General features: G+C 47.3%; 1 protein-coding gene across 1 annotated transcript in view; it reads left to right on the plus strand.

Moving 5' to 3' along the window:
* The first annotated feature begins 1,840 nt into the window (after positions 1-1,840).
* The window catches only part of LOC128445644 (protocadherin Fat 4), a 31,535-nt gene continuing 11,666 nt past the window's right edge, over positions 1,841-21,709 (plus strand). Inside the window, exons 1-7 of the mRNA XM_053428386.1 lie at positions 1,841-1,936; positions 3,073-3,202; positions 9,823-10,003; positions 12,998-13,248; positions 13,765-18,114; positions 19,825-19,929; positions 20,290-20,597. Of these exons, the coding sequence (XP_053284361.1) occupies positions 1,841-1,936; positions 3,073-3,202; positions 9,823-10,003; positions 12,998-13,248; positions 13,765-18,114; positions 19,825-19,929; positions 20,290-20,597 (5,421 nt within the window). The remainder of the gene's footprint in view (positions 1,937-3,072; positions 3,203-9,822; positions 10,004-12,997; positions 13,249-13,764; positions 18,115-19,824; positions 19,930-20,289; positions 20,598-21,709) is intronic.

Consider the following 21,709-nt stretch of genomic DNA (forward strand, 5'->3'; position numbering starts at 1 on the left):
CCCCAAAACACACACGTGAAACACCAGAAGAGAATAAAAGACGATTTATCATCCAGAGAGTTTAATCTGTAGAAGTGTTACTCTGCCAGCCAAGGGTTTAATTTATCAGTTAAACTGTCAAACACTTAATCGCAGCCAAAAGAGACAATTGAATGTGTTTTAACCCTCGTTTTTTAATGTTTACATGAATGAATCCAGCCAGGGGGGGAGTGGTGAGGCTGTCTCCCAGTTCAGGGGCCGGCTCCTTCAGAGGTTGAGATGAAGTGTGACACTCGAGCATCGGGCATCTTGTCTAGGTTGGTCAGAGAAGGATCCACTTGATGAAGCCTTTGTTTCTGAGCCTGTGTTAGTCAATTAACCATTATAATGGATAAGACAAATAAAAATAATCATTTCTAAATATAGAGAAACATGAACAAAACTATTATTATTTAAACGATTTTAACTTCTTTTCCGCCTGATGCCACCAGGTGTTATCAACATGTTTTTAACCTCACGTAACAAAACACACAGATGTCCTCACAAACAAAGTGATGATGTAAAACACTGATGTCTTGACCTTCTGCTGCAAAAGAATGAATGATGTAATTATTATTGTTTTTTATTGAGTTCAAATTGAACACGATCACGCAAACACCACATGTAATATACTGACATGAGGTCATAACGAGCCGACCACGTGATGAGGTAGACTTGACTTTCTCCTCACAACAATTTTAGCTTCTGTAGTTATTATCTTAGTTTTTCTGTTTCCTGTTTATGGAAAGTTGTTTGCAGCTCTTCTTGCCTTCCCGACAGAGGAGGGTGTCTGGGGGTCTGCAGGGTCCCGGGCCGATCTCGCCGGTCGGCCAAACATCTGGATCAGCTTCGGGCAAATCAGATTTTTTTATGCCACTTCTTAGCAACTTCCAAGTTATGCCTGCTCGGAAGAATGTAAAACAATGAGATCTCCAACAGAGTCGCACAATAAAACACTGCTGCCAGGCCTTGTTGCTGGATGACTCTGAGCAGACATCCGTGCTTGTTGCAAACATGATGTTACACACGTTGCAGCTGCTCAGCTGTGGAGTGTCTGCAGCTGATCAATCTTTTTAAAAAGCATTACAAATGTTTGTGAGCATCATTTCCGTTATCTACACACGTCTCGACTCTTCAGTGTTTACAAACTTTTACATCACACAAAGAGACTGAGTTCATCTTCTTCTGATTAAAATGTTTTCTGCAGGAGGAAAATAGCCAGAAGCTCTTTTTTCATTCTGGTGTCCTCGTGTGTAGAAGTCGATTCAGGTCAAAACTCTGTCCATAAGAAAGTCAACAAATGGATCAGTTGGAAGTTTGTTGGATTCAAATTTGTTGTGTTGATTTAAATTTGTTATATTCTTGTTTTGATATGGATCTAAATGGATATTTTGTGTTTTTATATTTGAAAATTAGGTTTTAAGAATCGTATTCCCTAATTTCTCGTCTGTTTTTTATACATCCTGGATCACGTTTATATTCCCTTGGCTACATAAACTATTTAATAAAACAAATTAGAGGGTAATTAAAGTAGTTGAGCTCAGTTTGAGAAGGGGGGGGGGGGGGGGGGGGGGGGGTGATGATAAAGTTGAATTGGCCCAAACTGATGGAACGTCTGATTAAATTAATGAAAGTTAACACACTGCATATCAGGTTGTGTCAACATTTCTTCTCTTGTGTACTCCGTGGTGTTCCCTCGGAGTTTGTGCGAGTCTGCGTGTGGTGCTGAGCGTGTCCTCGGGGGTGCACCGACGTGCACGGCGGTCGGTCACGTTCATTAAAGCAGGAGGCACAGTAAATCCCCCGGCCCGTCTCTGGTATAATGGACACGGCCGTGCAGAGATCCCACGTCTCCCACATCCCTGCAGCGTCTCTGCAAAGTGCCTGTCTGTCTGTGGACGGCTCCTCAGACCGTGGGGTGTGGGGGGGGGGAAGTGTCCCAGGCTAAACGGACGCTTAGCACATGAAGAATTTTAAATGATGGTCCCTGTTTGAAATGCAGGATCTCTTATTCCCTCAAACGGCTGCCATGAATCTGCTGTGTAAACCCTCCAGTGGAGTCGGGTTCGAGCTTTGACTGAATAACGATCCTGAGATCTGCTGCTGCACGGATCCATCCACCTCGGTCACATCAACACGAGCACCGATAGCGTCTCTGCATCGCCGACCGACGCTCGGCACAGTAAACACTTTACGGGGCTCGAGTTTGTTTCTAGTGGCAGCAAAGGACTCGGCCAAATAAAACATTAGGTTCCCTCAAATGAGCTTTAACAGAGCAGTAACATTCTGGATCAGCTCTTAAAAAACTACTTTTTTCCCTATCGCCTGTTTTCTCTTTTCCATTCGCTGGTAAAAAAAAAACGCTTGAACAGTTGCTGGATCTGGATGTTTGCGTAAATAGCTCTGGTGAGTAATGGCGTGGCGGAGGGGGGGGGGGTAAAAAAGGTGGTGTGGGTTGGATGATTAGTGCCTCAGCTTCGGCAGGATCCACTTTTTAATGATGTTTATTCTCTCAGGACCCGGTTTGCACATCTCGCCCTCACAAAGCAAAACTCATCATAACGAGACAAAGCTTTCTCTTTAACACTTTGTCTCATATCTCACATTAATACGAGCCGAGTATAAACATTACAGCACCGTGTTACGAGTACGTCACCCCCCCCCCCCTCCCCCCTTCTCGCGCTGGTTGTGATTATTATGGTGGTATTTCTCTGTCACCCCTTAAAATAGAGAAAAACAGTCGCTGAAGCGTTGACAGATGCAACAATGCGGGAAATAAACAAACTCCATTGTCACTGAATCCCGAAAAGCAAATTGCTTCATTGAATCTCAGCACGGGCTCAGAAGTGCAACACAAAGAGACGCACTGCTTGTGTGTTAGTGTACATGTCTGAGCCCTATGCAGAACATACGTGGAAGGAATTATGCAAAAGTATTCAGATGTAGGTCTCCATAAATAACCTGCATGCTGTGTAACGTTTAGGTTTAATTTGACGAATTCCTCCTGAGAGTTCCGTATTGTTATAAATATTCTGTGCCCCTGTTCCCTCGCAGCGTTCTGCTGATTTATCCCTTTTCACCGCGCTGCCTGTTGACTGTGAGAAAACCTCTGTTTGCTCGGGTGTGTTTGGCAAACGGGCGGTGGGACAGCTCGCACCCTCGGCTCCTCCGAGGCCATTCACGGGTACCGCATTAAAAGAAGCTTTGTCGCAAAGCAACAGGTTCTCAGAGGCACAAAAATGTCAATTCTGCTTCTATCGCGGCCAGTTCTCTACAAACCCCCCCACCCCCCACTCCCCTTCATCTCCCTGCCCCCCCCCGAGTAATGATGTTTTATTTACGCTGTCTCTTAAGAGCACAATCTAGCTGCAGTCCATAAACCGTAATTAACCGTTTAGCCCTAAGCTTCAGGCTACAGATGGGCTGTCTCATAAATTTACACATTCATCCGTCTTCCCTAAGTCAACCTGTCCTCGACTTCCCGCTTTAATGAGCCCAGTTGTTTGGACACCGAAGCTTTGTCCTTTTTTCTTTCCCCCGTCTGAAGCTCGGCTCAGTTCTGTTTTTCTTTTTTTTTGGAGAGGAAACATGAGTCAATCATAAACATTATTGAAGTAGGAGATTATCTCTTGTGCCAGCAGAGACACTCAAACCTGCTTCTTAGCGCGGATTAGACCCGGCAACTCGGGGCAACTCGCAGCTTTTTTCCCAGGAGGTGGGTGCTGCTGTTTCCTTCAAATCTCCCCCCCCCCCGCGAGGCCCTCACAGCGGCGTGCGCCCCCCCCCGGCAGCTGCAGTGGTCAGAAAACACACGGCTTATTGGTCATTAACACGTGTTTCTGGACCCCCTCCGGCTCTGAAAGTATGGCCACTGCACCTTCCTGGAGGTTAACGTGATTTGTCCGGCGGTAATGTACACTAATAAGGTGCTTAGACCCGGCCATATGTCCATGCTAGACAATGCTTTCTGGGTTGAGAGGCTTACAGGGGAAACAGTCTGTGGATCTTCAGGCGGTGGCAGATGGTCCAGTTTAGTCTCAGGGTCCTGAGAGCTTGTTGTTTTTCCGACGCCGGGTCTGCCGGGTTATCCTGGGTTCTCCGGTTTTTTCCCGAGACGTGATCCAAGCGGCTCAGAATCGAGCGCAGACGCAGCCGTGAAACATTAGCAGGAAGAATTGAATGTCAAATCCCACCCTCGCTTTAACAACCACTTTAAGTTCTGTGGGATTATGGTGAAGTATCCACCGGGGGGGCTGTGTTTCGGTTGTCTCCTCACCGACTGTGTGTCATTCTCAGATCTGATGGGGAATGTGTTTAATTAAACGGTAATGGTGTTTCTAGATTCAATTAAAGCAGGAAGGAATCCCCGCCCGGCTCCGAGCTCCCTGAAGGATTGGGTTGCGTCCTCCGAAGCGAGGTGAGCTGACGCCAGCGTCTTCATCCCGCGGGGTAATGGCTCCTCGCAGGATAAAAGCAGATATCTGAATACCATCAGGCTGATGTCTTCCCACGGAGAAAGGGTTAGGTTAGCAGTCCGTCTCGGAGACAGGGTTATCGCCGGGATTTAGCTGGGACTTATTCTTTATGGTAACCATATAACGTCAGAGCTCAGGGACTGCAGCGCGGCTCTCTGGGGGTAAAACCACCTCATGGAAACATGGGACCAGAAGGTTCACTCTATTTTCTTTACTAATTGAGGGAGCGTGCGTCTCTGGACCAAAACCCCATTTCTCTGGGTGAAGTTACACAAACACACACCCGCACACAAACACAAATATCTATAAAAACAATAAGCAATGAGTGCTATTTGCTTCCAGGACTTTTATTTCTAGCCGGTGTAACTTCTATTTTGAGTTTTGAACAATGGTGTTGTCTTGGCGTGAGGTAAATAGAGATTGTAATGTCAGTGTCAGGTCATGGCTTACTCTGCTTTCCTCACTGACCTGAGATTAACCCCCTGAAATAAGATTACGCCCGTGGCACAAACTTCAGACGGAGGTGAGGTAGTGCCTTGATTGCCTTATCTGTTTTGGCCGACGGCTGATCCACTGGTTATAGGTCTTTAGGCATAAGGCTTATAGGAATGCAAACATTTCAGGGTCTCATTTCTTTTTCTGGGGAACACACACAAGCAGTGACCTCCTCTTATTATCTCATTTTCACATGTTTGTGTCCCGCTGAGACTTTAGGGGCCGTGCCATGAAATGTCTCTGGATACTAGATGAAGACAGGAACTCTGGAAAAAAAAAGAGCGACTTGCAGGCTCGTTAACATTTTTGAATTTTACTCATCCACGCCAGAAAGAAAAAGAATAAAGCGTCTGGGGACTGGAAAGAATCTGTTTCTAACCGCGGTGCATGGCAGCCGTCGGTAGGCAGCTGACTTCCTGCAGCAAATTTCCACCAGCTCTCTTTCCATGGCAAGATGATGTCATGAGTCGTGTAGCGGCGAGCCAGATTGTGCTCTTCCAGATTTAGGCAAACCCCCCCCCCCCCCCTCCCTCTCCTCCCTCTCCTCGCCGGCTGCAGCCGCAGCGCACGAGGTTGTGACACCCGCGTCGGCTGCAGTCGTCTAAATCATTGACCCTGACACTCTTCCCTCGGCTTTGCCAGATTCCAGCGAAGTCTGTTTGGAGGAGATGATGATGGCATTTCTCAACACTCATGGAGAGCATTCCTCTCCTGTTGAGTCACCCCCCGCCTAAAAAAAAAACAAATCTAAAAGACGAGGAGGAGATGGAGGTTATTTTGTGCATGAAAATCTGAGCCGGGAAAGTTTCTCTTACTATCACAGGTTCGGTATTCAGGAGTAATTTAAGAATCGGAAACACACGACGTTCCCGACTGCGATGTTGACCGGCTTATTTAGCAGCCGCCATAGAATCATCTGAAGAATGTCTCACCCAGACCGGAGCTATTCAAAACAACTGTCATTTACATACATTTGCATACCTGCCAAGATATTAGGTTCCTTAACGACCGCGTCTGTCGGCCCACGCGCTGTAACAAGATCGATCTGAACTATTTACACGTCGCACAGCAGGGTTTTCAGGGGGGGGAACAGCTGCCAGGGGTTATGTGATATCGGGGAGCCCCAGGAGGTTAAGACGAGACGTCCAGAGGCCGGCACTCGGGCGCATGGCGCTGGGAGACGTGATACACCGAGAGAAATGCTCAGATTAAGGCGTCGATGGTGAGCACAGGTTCAGAGAGGAGGATGGAGGCATCCAGGGGTCCGGAGTATTTTAAGCATAGTCACAAAGGAAGGGTGTGGGGGGGGGGGGGGGGGTGGGGGGGGGTTAAGTTTGCCTTGTGCTTACTGGGGATTAACCCGGGGTGACGGCGTCCTGTGTGATGCGTTTGGTGACAGAGGCATTGCAGGTCAAAGGTCGCACAAATGGTGGCAGGAGGAGGCTGGTTGTTCTCCTCCCGAGGCAGTAAACAGGTTGTGACATCACGTCCTGTCCAAAAGTGAAACGCCTGGGAGGAGGAGGGAGGTGTGCTCCACAAACACACACGCACACACAGACACACACACACACACACACTGGTCTAGCCGTGCAGCTCGGCCTGCTTCCGCTCTCCTATTGGAAACAATGCTTGTGTAGCCACCGAGCTCGCGGTGCAGCAGGAGGTGATCTGAGTTCAGTGAAACATTTTTAGAAGCAAATATTTCCCCTGGTTCTCTCCGTCCCCTCGGCTGTGATGGCTCCTGCAGACAAAGAAACTTAGCTCCAGAGCCACTTATCGGCCGGGCAGCTCCAGAACAGAACATCTTTGATCAACAGGTCTTAGACGAGTAGCAGCAGCCGGCGCCGGTGAGCAGGGAGCGAGGAGGACACCTTGCTGACTCAGGTCGCTGCTCAATTAAACAGGATCAGCTGCCCATAATCCGCCCCCCCCCCCCCGAATGATGACTCACGGCGATGTCATTCTCGCTGCGGACTCGAACTTGTGACACGGTGAGCTCGTGTGTTGCACGATTCGAAAGCCGCAATCAAGTATGATGTTGATTAAGAAAAAATCCTGCTGACTGAGCTTGTTTGGGATCAGAGCCACATGTTGTGGTGCCTTTGGTTACATAACAACCCCCCCCCCCCCTCATCATGGAGCATAGACTGGATGCTGAGCTACACAACCACAGTTTGTGTGTTCTGCGTGTCTTGTGTTACAGCCGCCGTTAATTCTCCGATTTGACACCAGACCTGCGCTCGGACGTCTCAATCATTTTGTTGTATGTTCTTTCATAAGCAGTTTTTCTCTTATGCATAAATATTTACCGAGGTGGAAATACACACTCGGCTCTAAATGCAACAGTTCCTGTATTAAGTTATAAACCGAGGATCCTTAAAGAGTCGGCCGAGGCTGCAGAGGACATGACTCACTTTGGGAAATGAGTCACTGAAGATCGGCGTCGTCTGGTTTCTCTTCTGGGATGAAAATTTGTTTATCGTTACCTCAGTTTATATCATTTATTCAGCTTCTGGAATTCAGCTGTGTTTATCCCCGACGTGCACATTAGCCACTTCTGTTCTGACCAGTAAAAACCTGGACTGAAACGACAGGCTTAAGGTCGGACGTCTGCTCATCATCACGGAGCCGTGGGCAGTGAAGCGATGTGACAGTAAACGAGCTCAAATCTCATTTTGAGAGGAATGTCTCTGTCCTCCTGAGAAGAAGAAGAAGAAGAAGATCTGCACATTTAGAAAACGTCTCTTTCTCCACTCGGCTCCTCGAGGGAGGTCACAGGTTAGCCTCAGCAGTTTGCAGCAGCTGCAGAGCTCGGGGGGGATTCATTTGTTTCTCAAGGGCATTTTCAGAAGGTGGGACACTGTTTGGGGGGGGGGGGGGTTAAATACTGTTTCATTCTATGCTGGCATATACTGTATGAAACTCAACTCTATAGTTCCTTATAAAAGCTGCTCAGATCATAGACTGTCTCTGAAGATGGACGACACGCCTCCTCTTCTTCACACTGTCCAGAAAAGACACCAAACATATTTGTACGTCGTCCATCTTCATCTACAGTCTTCATGTCAGATTCATAATCTTCTTTATTTACTCTTACTCAGGATTTTTCCTGGTTCAAATTCAACTTCTGCATCTTGGAACAATATTTCACAATATGAGAAAAATATGGATTAGGAGTAAAAAATCTGTAAGTAATCCTCAAAACTAAATATCAATAAAGATCTTGTGGTTTCAGTTACAGTAACTACACACTAAGTTTTCAAAGTAAATGACTCAATGATCAAACCTCCAACCCTCTGGATAGTGGACGTTCTGCTCTACCTCCTGATATCACATGACCTCTTTTGAAGCTTTAAGTAAAGATCTGTCTGTCACCATCCCAGACTCATCATACACACACATATAGACCTTCTAGTTTTCAAACAAAACTCTCAAATTATTAACGATAGATGATCACAGAGTTTGAAGTTTCCCCAGCGCTGCTCCGGATCCTTTTCCCACCTCGTGGTGAAATACTATCACGTTAGAGAGGGAGTGATTCTATCAGCTCTACTCGCGTCTCACCTCGGGAGACGACTGGAGGAAAGATGATTCATCTGACTTTCAAATGTGAATCACTGGCACGAAAGTGTGATGAGCTTATTGCTGTGATTCTCACACGTGTAGATGATAATCCTCGCCGGCCGAGCCACAGAACCAGAGGTGTCACCGGAGCTTTTCCTCTCCGAGCCTCCACCCTCATTTCCCGGATTCTTTAAATTCAGATTTTCTGCGTTAGGAGAGATTTTTTTTTGGTGCTTGGCCTTCGTCCAAATGTTTCTTATTATCTTTTATTAATCCAGCCCCCCCGATGGTACGCGAGTTCAAGCATCTGATGTTTTCCGCAGCTGAGTACACAGGCGAAGGCGGCACGAGCTCTGGGATCCTGCATGTTTTTGTTTTGGTGAATTGTAGCTGACGCGTTCACACTGGTTCCTGTCGGGCGCCGCAGGAGGGAACGACTACAAGTGAAGAGGTTGGAAAAAGTGTTTTCGTGCAGCCTGCAGGTCTCAGCGTTTCTCCAACGTCCCTGAACACCGGAGCTCCGAGCCCCTGAAACACGTCCCCCGCATCTCTTCTTGTGATTAACAGAAACCAAGCTGAACTTTATGTTTGGTATAAAGCTCAGGCCGTTAACTGTGCCATTTAGGGAAGGATCACAAAGGACAGCGTGAGGAAGGCAGATGTTTGAATCCCTTTTTTCTCCTCAGGTTCCTCTGCATTGCGGCATGTTTTCATCTGCTCTTGATTTAAATCCCCCCCCAGGGCCTTAGCGAGCCCTGTTTCGTCACCGCGCCGGGAGAGAAAACGCTTAGATATTTAGCTGAAAATAGAAAATAGAACCTCTGCTCGCTCGGATTCCACAGACACACTGTGCCGTGCACCTTAAAATAGACGCCTCTCTGCGGAGATTAGATCTACGTGCGTCCAAGACCCCAGGAAGGACGCCTGAGAGATTTGGTTTCAGAGACATTGAGCCCTTTTGAAGTGTTCTGCGCTAATGTGTGTTGATGGAAACCCAAACCGGTGGCAAGAGATATTTGCTTGACTTGAATGCAGCAGGAGCGTTGTGAGTGAACCTCTGCAGGGCCGAGGAATTGGTTCAGTGTGGATCCCGGTGCAAACTGACAGGTCGTGTGCAATAAGTGTCTGAAAGGTGCTCACGTGTTCCTGGGTCTCCTCCACCGGCCTCCACGTTCAGATCTGTCACGTGCACGGAAAGAAAGTGTCCTGGAAAAGTAAACTGCTGTTGTCCCTGGTGGTTCATTTTCCTTTCCCTCCTCTCCATCCTCAGGTTCTCCTCCTCTGAGCGGAACGGGCACGGTGACGGTTCTGGTGGACGACGTGAACGACAATGTCCCCGTCTTCACGTCCTCCACGTTCCACACCACCATCATGGAGGACGCCCCGACGGGGACGGACGTGCTGCTGGTCAACAGCTCGGACGCGGACGTGGGCGTCAATGGAGTCATAAGGTAGTGATGAGCATTAACAAAAGAAAAACTGCTCGACTGATTATCTTGAAACTTGGTGGAAGGAAGTGGAATGAGCCAAGAAAGAATCTATTAAGTTTTGACATAGTGAGATGGGGTGTTTTTTACATTTTCACCATCAGAAAGTCATGGAGCTCGAAGAAAAACTCGAAAAAAACTTGAGAAAACTTAAGAAAACTTGAGAGAACTTGAGAGAAGTGATTTCTATAAGTGTGTGAAATTTGGTCCAGCTTGATTTCAATGTAATAGACTGTCGGGCCTTGGCGGACGGAACATCTTTCCTTCTTCTGAGGACTAATGGAAAATCGCTATGGACGTTTTTTTTGGTTTTAAAAACCATTTGATCCTCATAAAACAAACGATTTGTTTATTGTATTTCTCAGTTAACCCTGTTTTGTGGTTTTTTTACAAACATACACTTTCTTGTGCAGAGGCCTTTTTAATGCTTTAATTAGAGAGTTGAGATGCGGTGACAAAAAAAAACAAATGCTCATGTTTACGTGTATTCATGGCTTCGCTGCTCAGTTAAACACTTTAAACCATCAAGTATCAGACATAAGATTTGAGAATTTCCATTCACTTGTTCTGTCCATTCAAGTTGGGAAAGTGTTTGCAATGGACCATTTTTATCAAATGACCCCATAATGACATTGGACACCAATAACACGAGTAATTAAAAGAGTCCACATCAAACTTTTCATTATTTAAAACGTTGGTAAATGTGTTATGTCGCCTTGTTTAAGAAGGTTATCCTGGATCTACCTGTTTATACAGATCCACACTTTAATTGGTTCCTCCTTGGGGTCATGCCCCACCCCTCCACCAGGTTTAATTGAAATCAGCTGTGTAGTGTTAACGTCATCCTGCTGACGAACAAATAAACATGAAAACACAACGTCCTTCCTGCAGATAAATCCGACCAATAACAAATTCCCCTTTATCCATGTACGCAGCAGAAGATGCTGTAATTCACACTAAAGGTTTATTCAAAACTTTTAAATAAACAGATTAATGCAGGAATAACATCTTTTGTCCTCACAGAACTAATTAGGCCGTTTTGAGTGGAGTCTTGTCAGGCTTTGTGCAGGTCCGGTTACTACTGTGAGTAATCAGGTCAGTGTTAGTTTGCTTTGATTCCCTGGTGAGAATAAAAAAACCCTTTCAGGACGTCGCCGGGCTCTGGCTCGGCTCGCGGCTCCGGCGAAAACGTTTTACCTCATCGCCAGCTTTGTGAGATTCCAGGCCCATGTGGCAATCGATGACAAGAGTTCATGGGGAGAGCGTAGAGCTGTAGTCAACAGCCCAAAGTCATTGTCTGGGCTGCCATTCTGGAGCTGGACGACAGCGTTCTTCACACTCGCAGCCCCCCCCCCCCCCCCCCCCTCCACAGGGGAGCTTGTCAGAGCTTCTGGTCGCTCTCTCTCAAGCCCGAACGCCGACGCAAGTGTGACCCCGCCTCTCTCTCTCTCCTCCCGAGCCCCACTGGGAACACGTTGGGGGGGGGTACCCGAGTGTGCTCCAGTTTCCCAAAACATCGTAATGAGGACGTTAATTGTCCGTGACAGTACGAGTTGTGCCCATCGGGGGTTCCAGGGGGTTCCAGGATCTTAATGGAGACGAGAACCGGCTCTAACCTTCAGTTTTCAGTTTTGATTCTCACAGTCCATTAGATGTGAGACCACGAGCATCTGTGCACAGTTTCTGTTGTTGACGTTGTGTGAACGCTTGGACGTCCTCCCTGCATTCGCACTCTGTTCTGTTATTTGTTGTCCCATCTCTTCCACTCTCCTTTTTCAAAATACTGGTGTGTGTGTGTCCGTTTACTTTAACATCTGTGTCCCGCTGGAGACTTGAGAGACACAGGGAGAAACAAGATGTTTCCATGTGAGCTGAAGAGACAGAGCGCTCGGGCCTGATGGGATTTAACATGTTTTGTTTATTCATCATACGTGTTAGATATCTATATTTGTTTTTACGAGTGGCATGTCCCACAATAGTATGAGTTCCACTGACTAAGATAAGTGGAATCCAGGAGTGTGGAGCTGTGCAGCTTCAGCGGAGGAGACAGTCTGAGCCACTGGGGCTCTGTGTGTGCAGCCGAGCAGAAACCAGTGGCTGCATTTGATAGAACACGAAGCCGGATGCCTCAGTCACTTAACTCACCAATTTGATGGCACGCCAGCACAATATGGTGACCATTACTGATCCTAGGTCTGCATGCTCCTCTGTTAAGTGGGTTCCTGTGAGGCTTGAAACGGTGCCCTCTATAGACCACAGTGTGACAGTGCTCAACAAGTCAGAGAATATGTAGAACTATGTAGAAGTTGTTGTGTTTATTTACATCAGAAACAGCTTTAACAACACAATCACCTCATTGTAACACAAGATGTGCTCGTTATACAGGAACTGAGTATATTCAGTTGGATGATTTGATGAACTAAAAGAGTAAGAGCATGTAATCTAATCTGTTTCATTTATTGGAGACACAAAAATGCCCCTGGTTTATACAGTGGTTATAAAAATCCATTTAATAGCTCCAGTAATAACCTTTTCTGGATTTTATTTTTCCATGAACAACATGTTTTTTATCATGCACTTCTGTTTATAGAGGATCTTCACAAATAGATAGAAACATCTTCCAGTTTTATCCTCCATGAAAAGTGCTGTACAGTACAAGTCACACTCACCACTTCACATACTATTGGCAAAGACATGGAAGATGATATTTATTTGCCCTGATAATTACTGGAAATCTGTGTCAGACATGGAACAAAAACAAATGTAGAAATGTCAAATTAAAATGATCATTTAATAATGTTCTTGTGGTTCAGGATGTTCATTAGAAACGACTCCACCAGCCCGAGTTGATTACTGGGATCAGAAACTCGCCAACACAAATTCAATTAGTCAGTGAGTGAATTCATCCCTTGTTCGTGGAGCTTCTGCTGAACCGTTGCTCTTTGTTCTGTCCTGCAGCTACAGCCTGACAGGAGGACACGGCCAGTTCTCCATCAACCCCGCCACGGGACAGATCATTACCAGCTCGCTGCTGGACCGGGAGGACCGGGCCAATTACCAGCTGCTGGTGGTGGCGACGGACGGAGGGCAGCCCGAGGGTCTGTCCAGCTCCGCCACTGTGTCCGTGACGGTGGCGGACATCAACGACAACCCCCCACGCTTCCACCACCACCCCTACGTCACGCACATCCCTGCCTCTACTGCAGCAGGTTAGTCAGAAATATGCTCATATAGGTTTTTATCTATAATTAGCCCTTTGTTCTACATGTGCAATATTATAAGATGTTAACATACATTCAGGGAATCCTTTCAAAAGTGGTATCGATGGTCAGAGGTCAAAGGTCAAGGTGATCTTGCAAAAACCCTATTTAGGCACTATCTTAAGAAGGCCTCAAGATAATTCATTCAAATTTAACTGATTCGATTTGGTCGGTCAAAGGGCAAAGGTCAAGGTCACGGTGGCCTAACAAACCATGTTTTGGGCTTTTTGAACATGACATCTCAAGCCGGCCTTAAGGGAGTTTCATGAAATTGCCATTTGGCCCCGAGCAGGAAGTGAACAGATTTAAGTGTTCAAAGGTAAAAAGTCACTGTGACCTCAAGACTCTGGAATAAAAATGTATGTAGACTTAAACTGTGCTGGTTGATAAAGAAATAAACCTGTAGGGCAGTTTTTCTAGTTAAATATTGCAAAACTAACTCTTTTCTCTCGTGTGTGTCCTCAGGGTCTTTGGTCTTTGCTGTGACTGTCACTGATGAGGACTCGGGTTCCAACGCCCAGCTGCACTACTCCCTGATGGGCCGCAACTCTGAAAAGTTCAAGATCGACCCCGTCAGAGGAGCCATCACCTCCATCGAGAAGCTGACGGGGAACTCAGAGGTCACCCTCACTGTTCGGGTAAAAGACGGCGGCACTAATCCCAAAACGGACACGACCACTGTGACCGTCCGCTTCGTGACGGGAGGAAACTTCCCCGTCATCAAGGTGAAGGAGCACACGTTCACGTTCCCCGAGAGCCAGTCGACCAACCACGTGGTCACGACGGTGACCGGCTCGTCTATGAGGGGAGGACCGCTGTCGTATTACATCGCCAGCGGAAACCTGGATTACGCTTTCCATATCGACCAGCTCTCAGGCGAGCTGTCAATCAGACACTCACTGGATTACGAGCACATCCAGAAGTATGTCCTCTGGGTCGAGGCCCGAGATCAGGGCTTCCCGCCGTATTCCTCCTACGAGAAGTTGGAAATAACTGTGCTGGACGTGAACGACAATCACCCGAAGTTTGACAAGGATCCGTTCCACGCTGAGATACTGGAGAGCCTTTCCCCTCAGCGGGTGCTGATGGTGTCGGCTGTCGATCTGGACAGCGGGCCCAACGGACAGCTGGAGTACGCCATCATCGACGGCAACAAGGAGAATAGTTTCAACATCAATCGGGCGACTGGTGAAATCCGGAGCACCAGGCCGCTGGATCGAGAGAAAGTGGCTCAGTACACTTTGAAAGTCAAAGCCACCGACCGCGGGTTGCCGCCTAAGAACACGGCAGTGAAAGTGATAATCAGCGTTCTGGACGTGAACGACAACGCCCCGAGGTTTTCCAAAATCTTCAGTGCGACAGTGGCTGAAAACGCCCCGGCGGGTTACACTGTCACCAGAGTCACCACCACCGATGAGGACGCCGGTTCAAACGCCATCAGCCGATATTCCATCACAGACACGAGCCTCCCATTCAACATCAACCCGAGCTCGGGCGATATAACCATAAGCAGACCGCTCAACCGAGAAGACACCGATCATTACATCGTCAAAGTGTCGGCCCACGACTCCGGTTGGACGGTGAGCACAGACGTCACCATATTCGTCACAGACATCAACGATAACGGCCCCAGGTTCAGTCGTCCATCTTACTACCTGGACTACCCTGAGCTCACTGACGTGGGCGCCCTGGTGACACGGGTGTCCGCCACGGATCCCGACGAAGGTTCCAACGGCAGAATTTTCTATTTCATCCGGTCTCAGTCAGAGTATTTCAGAATCAACGCCAGCTCTGGAGAGATATTTGTGAAGCAACAGCTAAGATATCAAAACTCCACGGGTGCCAGTAGCATAAATATCAATCGCCACAGCTTCATTGTCACCGCATCCGACCGGGCGGTGAAGCCTCTGCTGAGCGAGACAACGGTAATTGTAAATATTGTCGACAGTAACGATAATCCGCCTGAGTTCGATTCCCTCAGCTACTTTACCCCCGTCACCAAAAGTGTGAAGGTCGGCACCAGACTGATCAGAGTCGTGGCTCACGACAAAAAAGACTTTGGCCTTAATTCTGAGGTGGAATATTTGATAACAGGAGGAAACAGCTCGAGTAAATTCAAACTGGATAAAACGAGCGGGTGGATTACCGTCGCCTCCTCCCTGACCTCTGACATGAAGAAGACTTTCCTCATTGATATCACAGCGAGTGACAGAGGAAACCCTCCCCTGTCGGCGCGGACGTCCGTGCGGATCGTGGTCACGGAGGAAAACCACCACACGCCTGAGTTCTCACAAAGCCAAATCTCAGCCACTGTACCGGAGAGCCTCGCTGTGGGGACAGCCATAAGGACCCTGTCTGCTAGAGACAAAGATAAAGAGATGAACGGCCTTATCACCTACAACATTACGTCAGGTAACGACGAGGGCCTGTTTTCACTGAATACTAAAACTGGAATGTTATCTCTCGCTCAGCCGCTGGACTTTGAAGAGAAGCAGCAGCACAGTCTCAGAGTTTCAGCCACTGACGGCGGCTGGATCGCAAAAACCAGTTACGTCTCCGTCACCGTGCACGTAACTGACGTCAATGACAATCCTCCTGTGTTTGATCCTGACGAGTACTTCCCCACTGTGCAGGAGAACGTTCCCAGTGGCACCACCGTGGTGAAAATGAACGCCACAGATCGAGATTCAGGAGCGAACGCGGTCATGGCGTACGTGATACAGTCCTCAGACAGCGACCTCTTTGTTATTGACCCAAACTCTGGCACCATCACCACGCAGGGCTTCTTGGATTACGAGGCTAAGCAGGTCTACCATTTAACGTTGAAGGCCTTCAATGTCCCAGACGAGGAGCGCTGCAGCTTCGCCAACGTCAACATTCAGCTGAAGGGAGCCAATGAATACGTCCCTCGCTTTGTCTCCAAACAGTACTACTTTGAGATCTCTGAAGCCGCTCCAAGAGGCACAGTGGTCGGGGAAGTGTTCGCCAGCGATCGTGACCAGGGGGTTGATGGAGTGGTTTACTACCTCATTTTCGGGAAGAGCAGAAGAAAAGGCTTTGGCATCAACAAGAAAACAGGTCAGATCTACGTCACGGGTACTTTGGACCGTGAGAAAGAGGAGAAGATTTCACTGAAGGTGTTGGCCAAGAACGCGGGGAGCATCCGCGGAGCAGATATCGATGAGGTGTTTGTGAACATCACGATTCTCGACGCCAACGATCCTCCCGTGTTCACCCAGGAGCTGTATGACGTGCAGGTCAGTGAAGGTCTCTCTCCCGGTGGTCTGGTTACCTTCGTGAGCGCCGAGGACTCAGACTCTGTCCCGAGCTGGAGCAGATTTTCTTACTCCATCTCTCCTGAGTTTGATAAAAGTGTTTTTACTATCAATCCGAAGACCGGCCAAGTGTCTGTGGCTGCAGAGCTGGACCGAGAAAAGACTCCTGTGTATAATCTGACCATTCTAGCTGTGGATACTGGCACACCTCCTGCAACCGGCAGCTCCACAGTTATTGTGAATCTGGAAGATATCAACGATAACGGCCCAACTTTGACAACCGCTTACGCTGAGGTCATGGAGAACCAGAGAGCTGGCACTGCAGTCGCAACACTCACAGCCTCTGACACGGATCTCCCCCCCAACCAAGGCCCGTTCTTATTCAGCCTCCTCAGCTCTGGATCTGCAAACAGCTACTTCCGCCTGAGTCCAGCCGGAGTGTTAACTACGAGTCGGGAGATCGACAGAGAGCAGATCAGTGACTTCTACCTCTCGGTGGTGATCAAGGATTCTGGCGTGCCTCAGATGTCCTCCACAGGAACCGTCCACGTCAAAATAAACGATCAGAACGACAACCCGTCGGGGCCGAGGTCCATGGAGATCTTTGTCCACTACTTTGGAAACATGTTTCCTGGAGGTTCCTTGGGAGACGTCAAACCCCAGGACCCTGACATTCAGGACAGGTTCCACTGCTCCCTCATTCCTCCGTCCTCCGGTCTGTTCAGTGTCCCGACTGGAACCTGCAACCTCAACTCTAAAGCCCGCTCAACGGACGGGACTTTTGAACTCACCGTCCGAAGCAGCGACGGCGTCCACGGCTCAGTTAGCAATACGGCCAGAGTCCTCTTCATGGGCTTCACTAATGCCACAGTGGACAACAGCATTCTCATTCGACTCAACTCCCAGGGAGTGAACAACTTCCTCACCAACCACTACCTCAGCTTTTTACGCATTGCCAACTCTCAGCTGGCAGGACTGGGCACCGGGGTGCTTCTGTACGGAGCATTTGAGCTCAACAATCAGACTTTCCTGATGGCAGCTGTCAAACGTGGCCACGGACAATATGTCAACCCCAGCGGCGTGGCCACATTCTTCCAGAGTATCAAAGACATTTTATATAGACAGAGCGGGGTGCAAATAGATGCGGTGGACCATGATCCTTGCACTCATAACCCATGCCAGAATGGAGGCAGCTGCAAGCGGCGTCTCAGTGTCGGGCCTGATATGAAGACAGAGGAAAGTGTCCCAGTGATCCTTGTTTCAAACCACCCCCTGCAGCCGTATGCCTGCAGCTGCAGGCCGGGATACACAGGCGCCCTGTGTGAGACAGACATTGACGAGTGCCAGCCATCGCCCTGCCACAATGGGGGCACCTGCCACAATCTGGTGGGAGGTTTCTCCTGCACCTGTCCTGAAGGTTTCACCGGGATGGCCTGTGAGAGGGATATCAACGAATGCCTCTCTAATCCCTGCAAGAACGGGGCGCTGTGCCAGAACTTCCCAGGCGGATTCAACTGTCTCTGCAAATCCGGCTTCGCAGGTAATGCACACACAGGACTCGGGTTTTATTTTCTGACCACACTCGCTCATGTTAGGCTCAGAAAGAAAAAAGGAGAAACAATGGAGACGCTCACATTATAATGAAGTCACAGACAGAGCTTTAGGTCCAAGGAAAATATTTGCCTCTGATGGTCTCCGGGAGGTGTTGTAGCCACAGCATGGAAGCCAGATACAGTTTTGTTTTTGGATTACTCGTTGGGGGGTATCTGCTGTGATGTATATCAGCCTGTCATGTTTGCTTTAATAAAAACGATGATGCAGAGCTGACCCCGGTCAGGCCGTGAGTGTAGACTCCACACAAAGTTCTCCAGTATCACATTACTCTTTGTGCCTTCGTGTGCATGCAGCTATGACCACACACAGATGCATTTCTAATCCAACTGTACACAGAAGGATTTGTTAATCAAGGATTTTTCGTTTTTGGCTCCGTTTTTGACTTGTAAGACAAATGAGCTGCTTTATAAAAGATCCAATCAGGCTTTTTAGTTTGGAAACGTAATGAACACACAGCGTTATTACTCCTGATAAAAGGGGAGTGGATTTTAAGTGGAGTTACTTCGAAGAGTCATTTAGATCCTGTCTGATGTCCAGCTGCCGACTGCAGCATCTGAAAGACATTTTCAAAGCAGGAGATTTGCCTCAAGTCAACTCATTACTGTCCCTTTTTATTATGTAAACCTCGAGGTTTCATCAAGATAAATGACCCTCCTGAAGAAATGCACCTATTGACTTACAGTAGTTTGCATGCCCTCACTGTGAACTCTCAACTTCCTGTTTTCCCCGCCTGCTTTTCGGCAGCGCGATCCGTCTCCATTAGGCAACGTGTCTCTGGATTTATGTGTATTTGTTCGTTTGAAAGGAGACATATTCTCTTCTCTGCTGTTTCTTCTCTCCAGTGTCGTTTTAAAAGGTTTCTGCAAAGTTAAAAAGCCCAAAGTTTGCTGTAAAGGGAGAAAACACGATTTCTGGGGCATCATGATGTCACGATCAGTATTGGCATAGTTTTAAGAACATTAGAGCCATTAATACTTTCAAGTGACAACACAAATTAATGTATGAACCTGAATCTGAGCAGAATATTTCTCCTTTAAGTCTTTTTGCTTTGTTCCAAGCCTGAAATATGTATTTTCATACCCCAGCCTCTTGTTTTGTTTGTGTTTTTTATCACTTATCATGTTAAACTCATTCATTGTATTATTTGATGACAATCCACATTCATTACTGTTTTTCCCTCTGCACTGCAAAAAAAACAACAACCTTTTCCTAAACGTAATTTGATTTTGCAATGACTTTAAATCTGATTATTCTTAGTTGGAAGATTTTGCCAATTGAGTGAGATCACTTCCCTCTGAGAGTTTCAAGATGTTGCTCTGGATCAACTGATGTCATCGTCTGACCGAGTGATCCAAAACGTTCCAAAATAGCTTCTCTGATTTCAAGAAGTGTTTAGAAAAAGTGAAATTGCACTAAATCAGGTGAAACTTCACCTTCAGCTTGTGTTGTTTGAGCTACACTAAGACTTAAAGGCTCAAAACTAGATGAAATAATTTGTACGAGCACAGTTGTGTTGTTTTTTTTGCAGCTGTGAGGTGATGAAAACCCTGCAAGTGAACTGTGTTCCCCTCGGGGCTTTTGTCTGTGTTGTCTGCCACCCCATCCATTTTAATTTTGTGTTGTTCTGTGAATTCAGGCAAAACGTGTGACTCCATCATCAATCACTGTGAGTGTAACCCATGTTTTAATGGTGGGTCCTGTCAGAATCGGGTGGATGGATATTACTGTCACTGTGCGTTCGGTAAGTAATGGTCGGAAACTTTCGTAGGGAATTAGTGAGCTGTGCAAAATTGAACATTTTCACATGTGAACCCTCCCTAAAGAAAAGAACATTACCCCATGATTTCATGAGCAAATGTGCACTTTTCATTTAGTGTCTCCATATTTCATGCTTTGTATTGTTTCTGTCTTTAATGAGAAGTTTTAAACTTTTTTCAGAGATGACAAAGCCTTGATATCTGCTTTCTTACATCTAATTACAGAACATATAATGTTGCTCAGTAGAGACTCCAGTTTATCGGCAGATATTTTTATCGTTGCAGCACCGTGAATCATTCATTGGCTTCCTCTGATTCCTCCGTCGCTCTGTTTTCATCCTCAGGGGTTTTCGGAAAGCACTGTGAGCTGAACAGCTACGGCTTCGAGGAGCTCTCCTACATGGAGTTTCCGTCCCTGGATCCCAACAATAACTACATATATATTAAGTTTGCAACCCTGCAGAGCAACGCGCTGCTCATGTACAACCACGATAACCAGACCGGAGACAAGGCGGAGTTCCTGGCGCTGGAGATCTTCGAGGGACGGATGCGCTTCTCCTTCAACCTCGGGAGCGGAACCTATAAACTCATGACCATGATCAAAGTCGCAGATGGGCAGTTCCACACGGTCATCGCCAGGAGGGCTGGGATGGTAAGAACGCCTGTTTTTATTGCAGGAATTAGCTCATATGTTAAGTGTTTTTCATCATGCATCGTTGCAGAAGTCTTCACTGAGTGGCTCAGTAACTTTTAAGGTTATAGGAGCATAAGCACTGAGGACAATCTGAGGGGAACCACAGGGTGTGGACTGAGAAGGTGTTCACATTCAAAAGCTGCATTTTATCCCAGAAAGCTGGATCCAAATTTGGCGTTATATCCTTTTTTTTCTTTCCCCATCAGATGATAATTAAACTAACCCAAACCACGGGGAGCTCAGTTTATGGTTTTCAAGGTTTGTAATTATATTTCATTGCCCGTTGTGAAGTACAATAAGAGGATTCCCAAATGGCCCTGGAGGTCGAGTTTCTGTCTCCTGAGCTCTGAATGAGAGGCTCCTCGCTGCCAGCTGCTCAGTGGCAGGGAAAGAGGTGGAAAAAAACCACCAGGCCCCGTCAGACCTTCTATGAAATAACTCTCCTGCTGGACTTCAAATCTGTCATTTCTCCCCGTGTGCTGGGAACTTTCAGAGGAAGCTGGTAAAATCGTTAAAATTATCCGTTTTGAGATGGCGCAGAGTGACGGGATGGAAATGAGCAGAGATCAGGAGGAGAGCCCCTGAGTCTGTCTGCATGTAAGTGAGACCTGATCCACGGTGTTTGTAGAAGGTGCTTTGGGTTATTCCAGTGGCCAGAGTCTGTTCTCAGTTCCCGTTCCCGAGTCAAGAGTTAAAGTCCAAAGCAGAAAGACACGGTCATGCACTGTTTCATCGGGAGAGATCCAAGAAATCAGAGGGAGCAGAGGGTTCACGGATCCTGTTCTGATCGGCGTGATCAGCTTCACCATCTGCATCATTTGGTCTGTGACAGTAAATGAAATGGAAACTGCCAGCACCAGGATCTCAGGGTTGAGTCACACAAATGCATCTGAGTGTAAAGTAATCTATTACCACAGATTGGAAAATGTTGATATTGTCAAGAATCATCTAGAAAAGCTGTCACCCGAAAAAAATAAAAAGAAGAAGAGATATTCACACTGAAGTTTTCAGTCCTGTTGGATATCAGAGGTTAAAATGTAGAAATGGAATAAATATTATCATGTCGTGCA

The sequence above is a fragment of the Pleuronectes platessa genome, chromosome 8 (genome assembly GCF_947347685.1).
Source record: "Pleuronectes platessa chromosome 8, fPlePla1.1, whole genome shotgun sequence".
NCBI classification, from domain to species: domain Eukaryota; kingdom Metazoa; phylum Chordata; class Actinopteri; order Pleuronectiformes; family Pleuronectidae; genus Pleuronectes; species Pleuronectes platessa.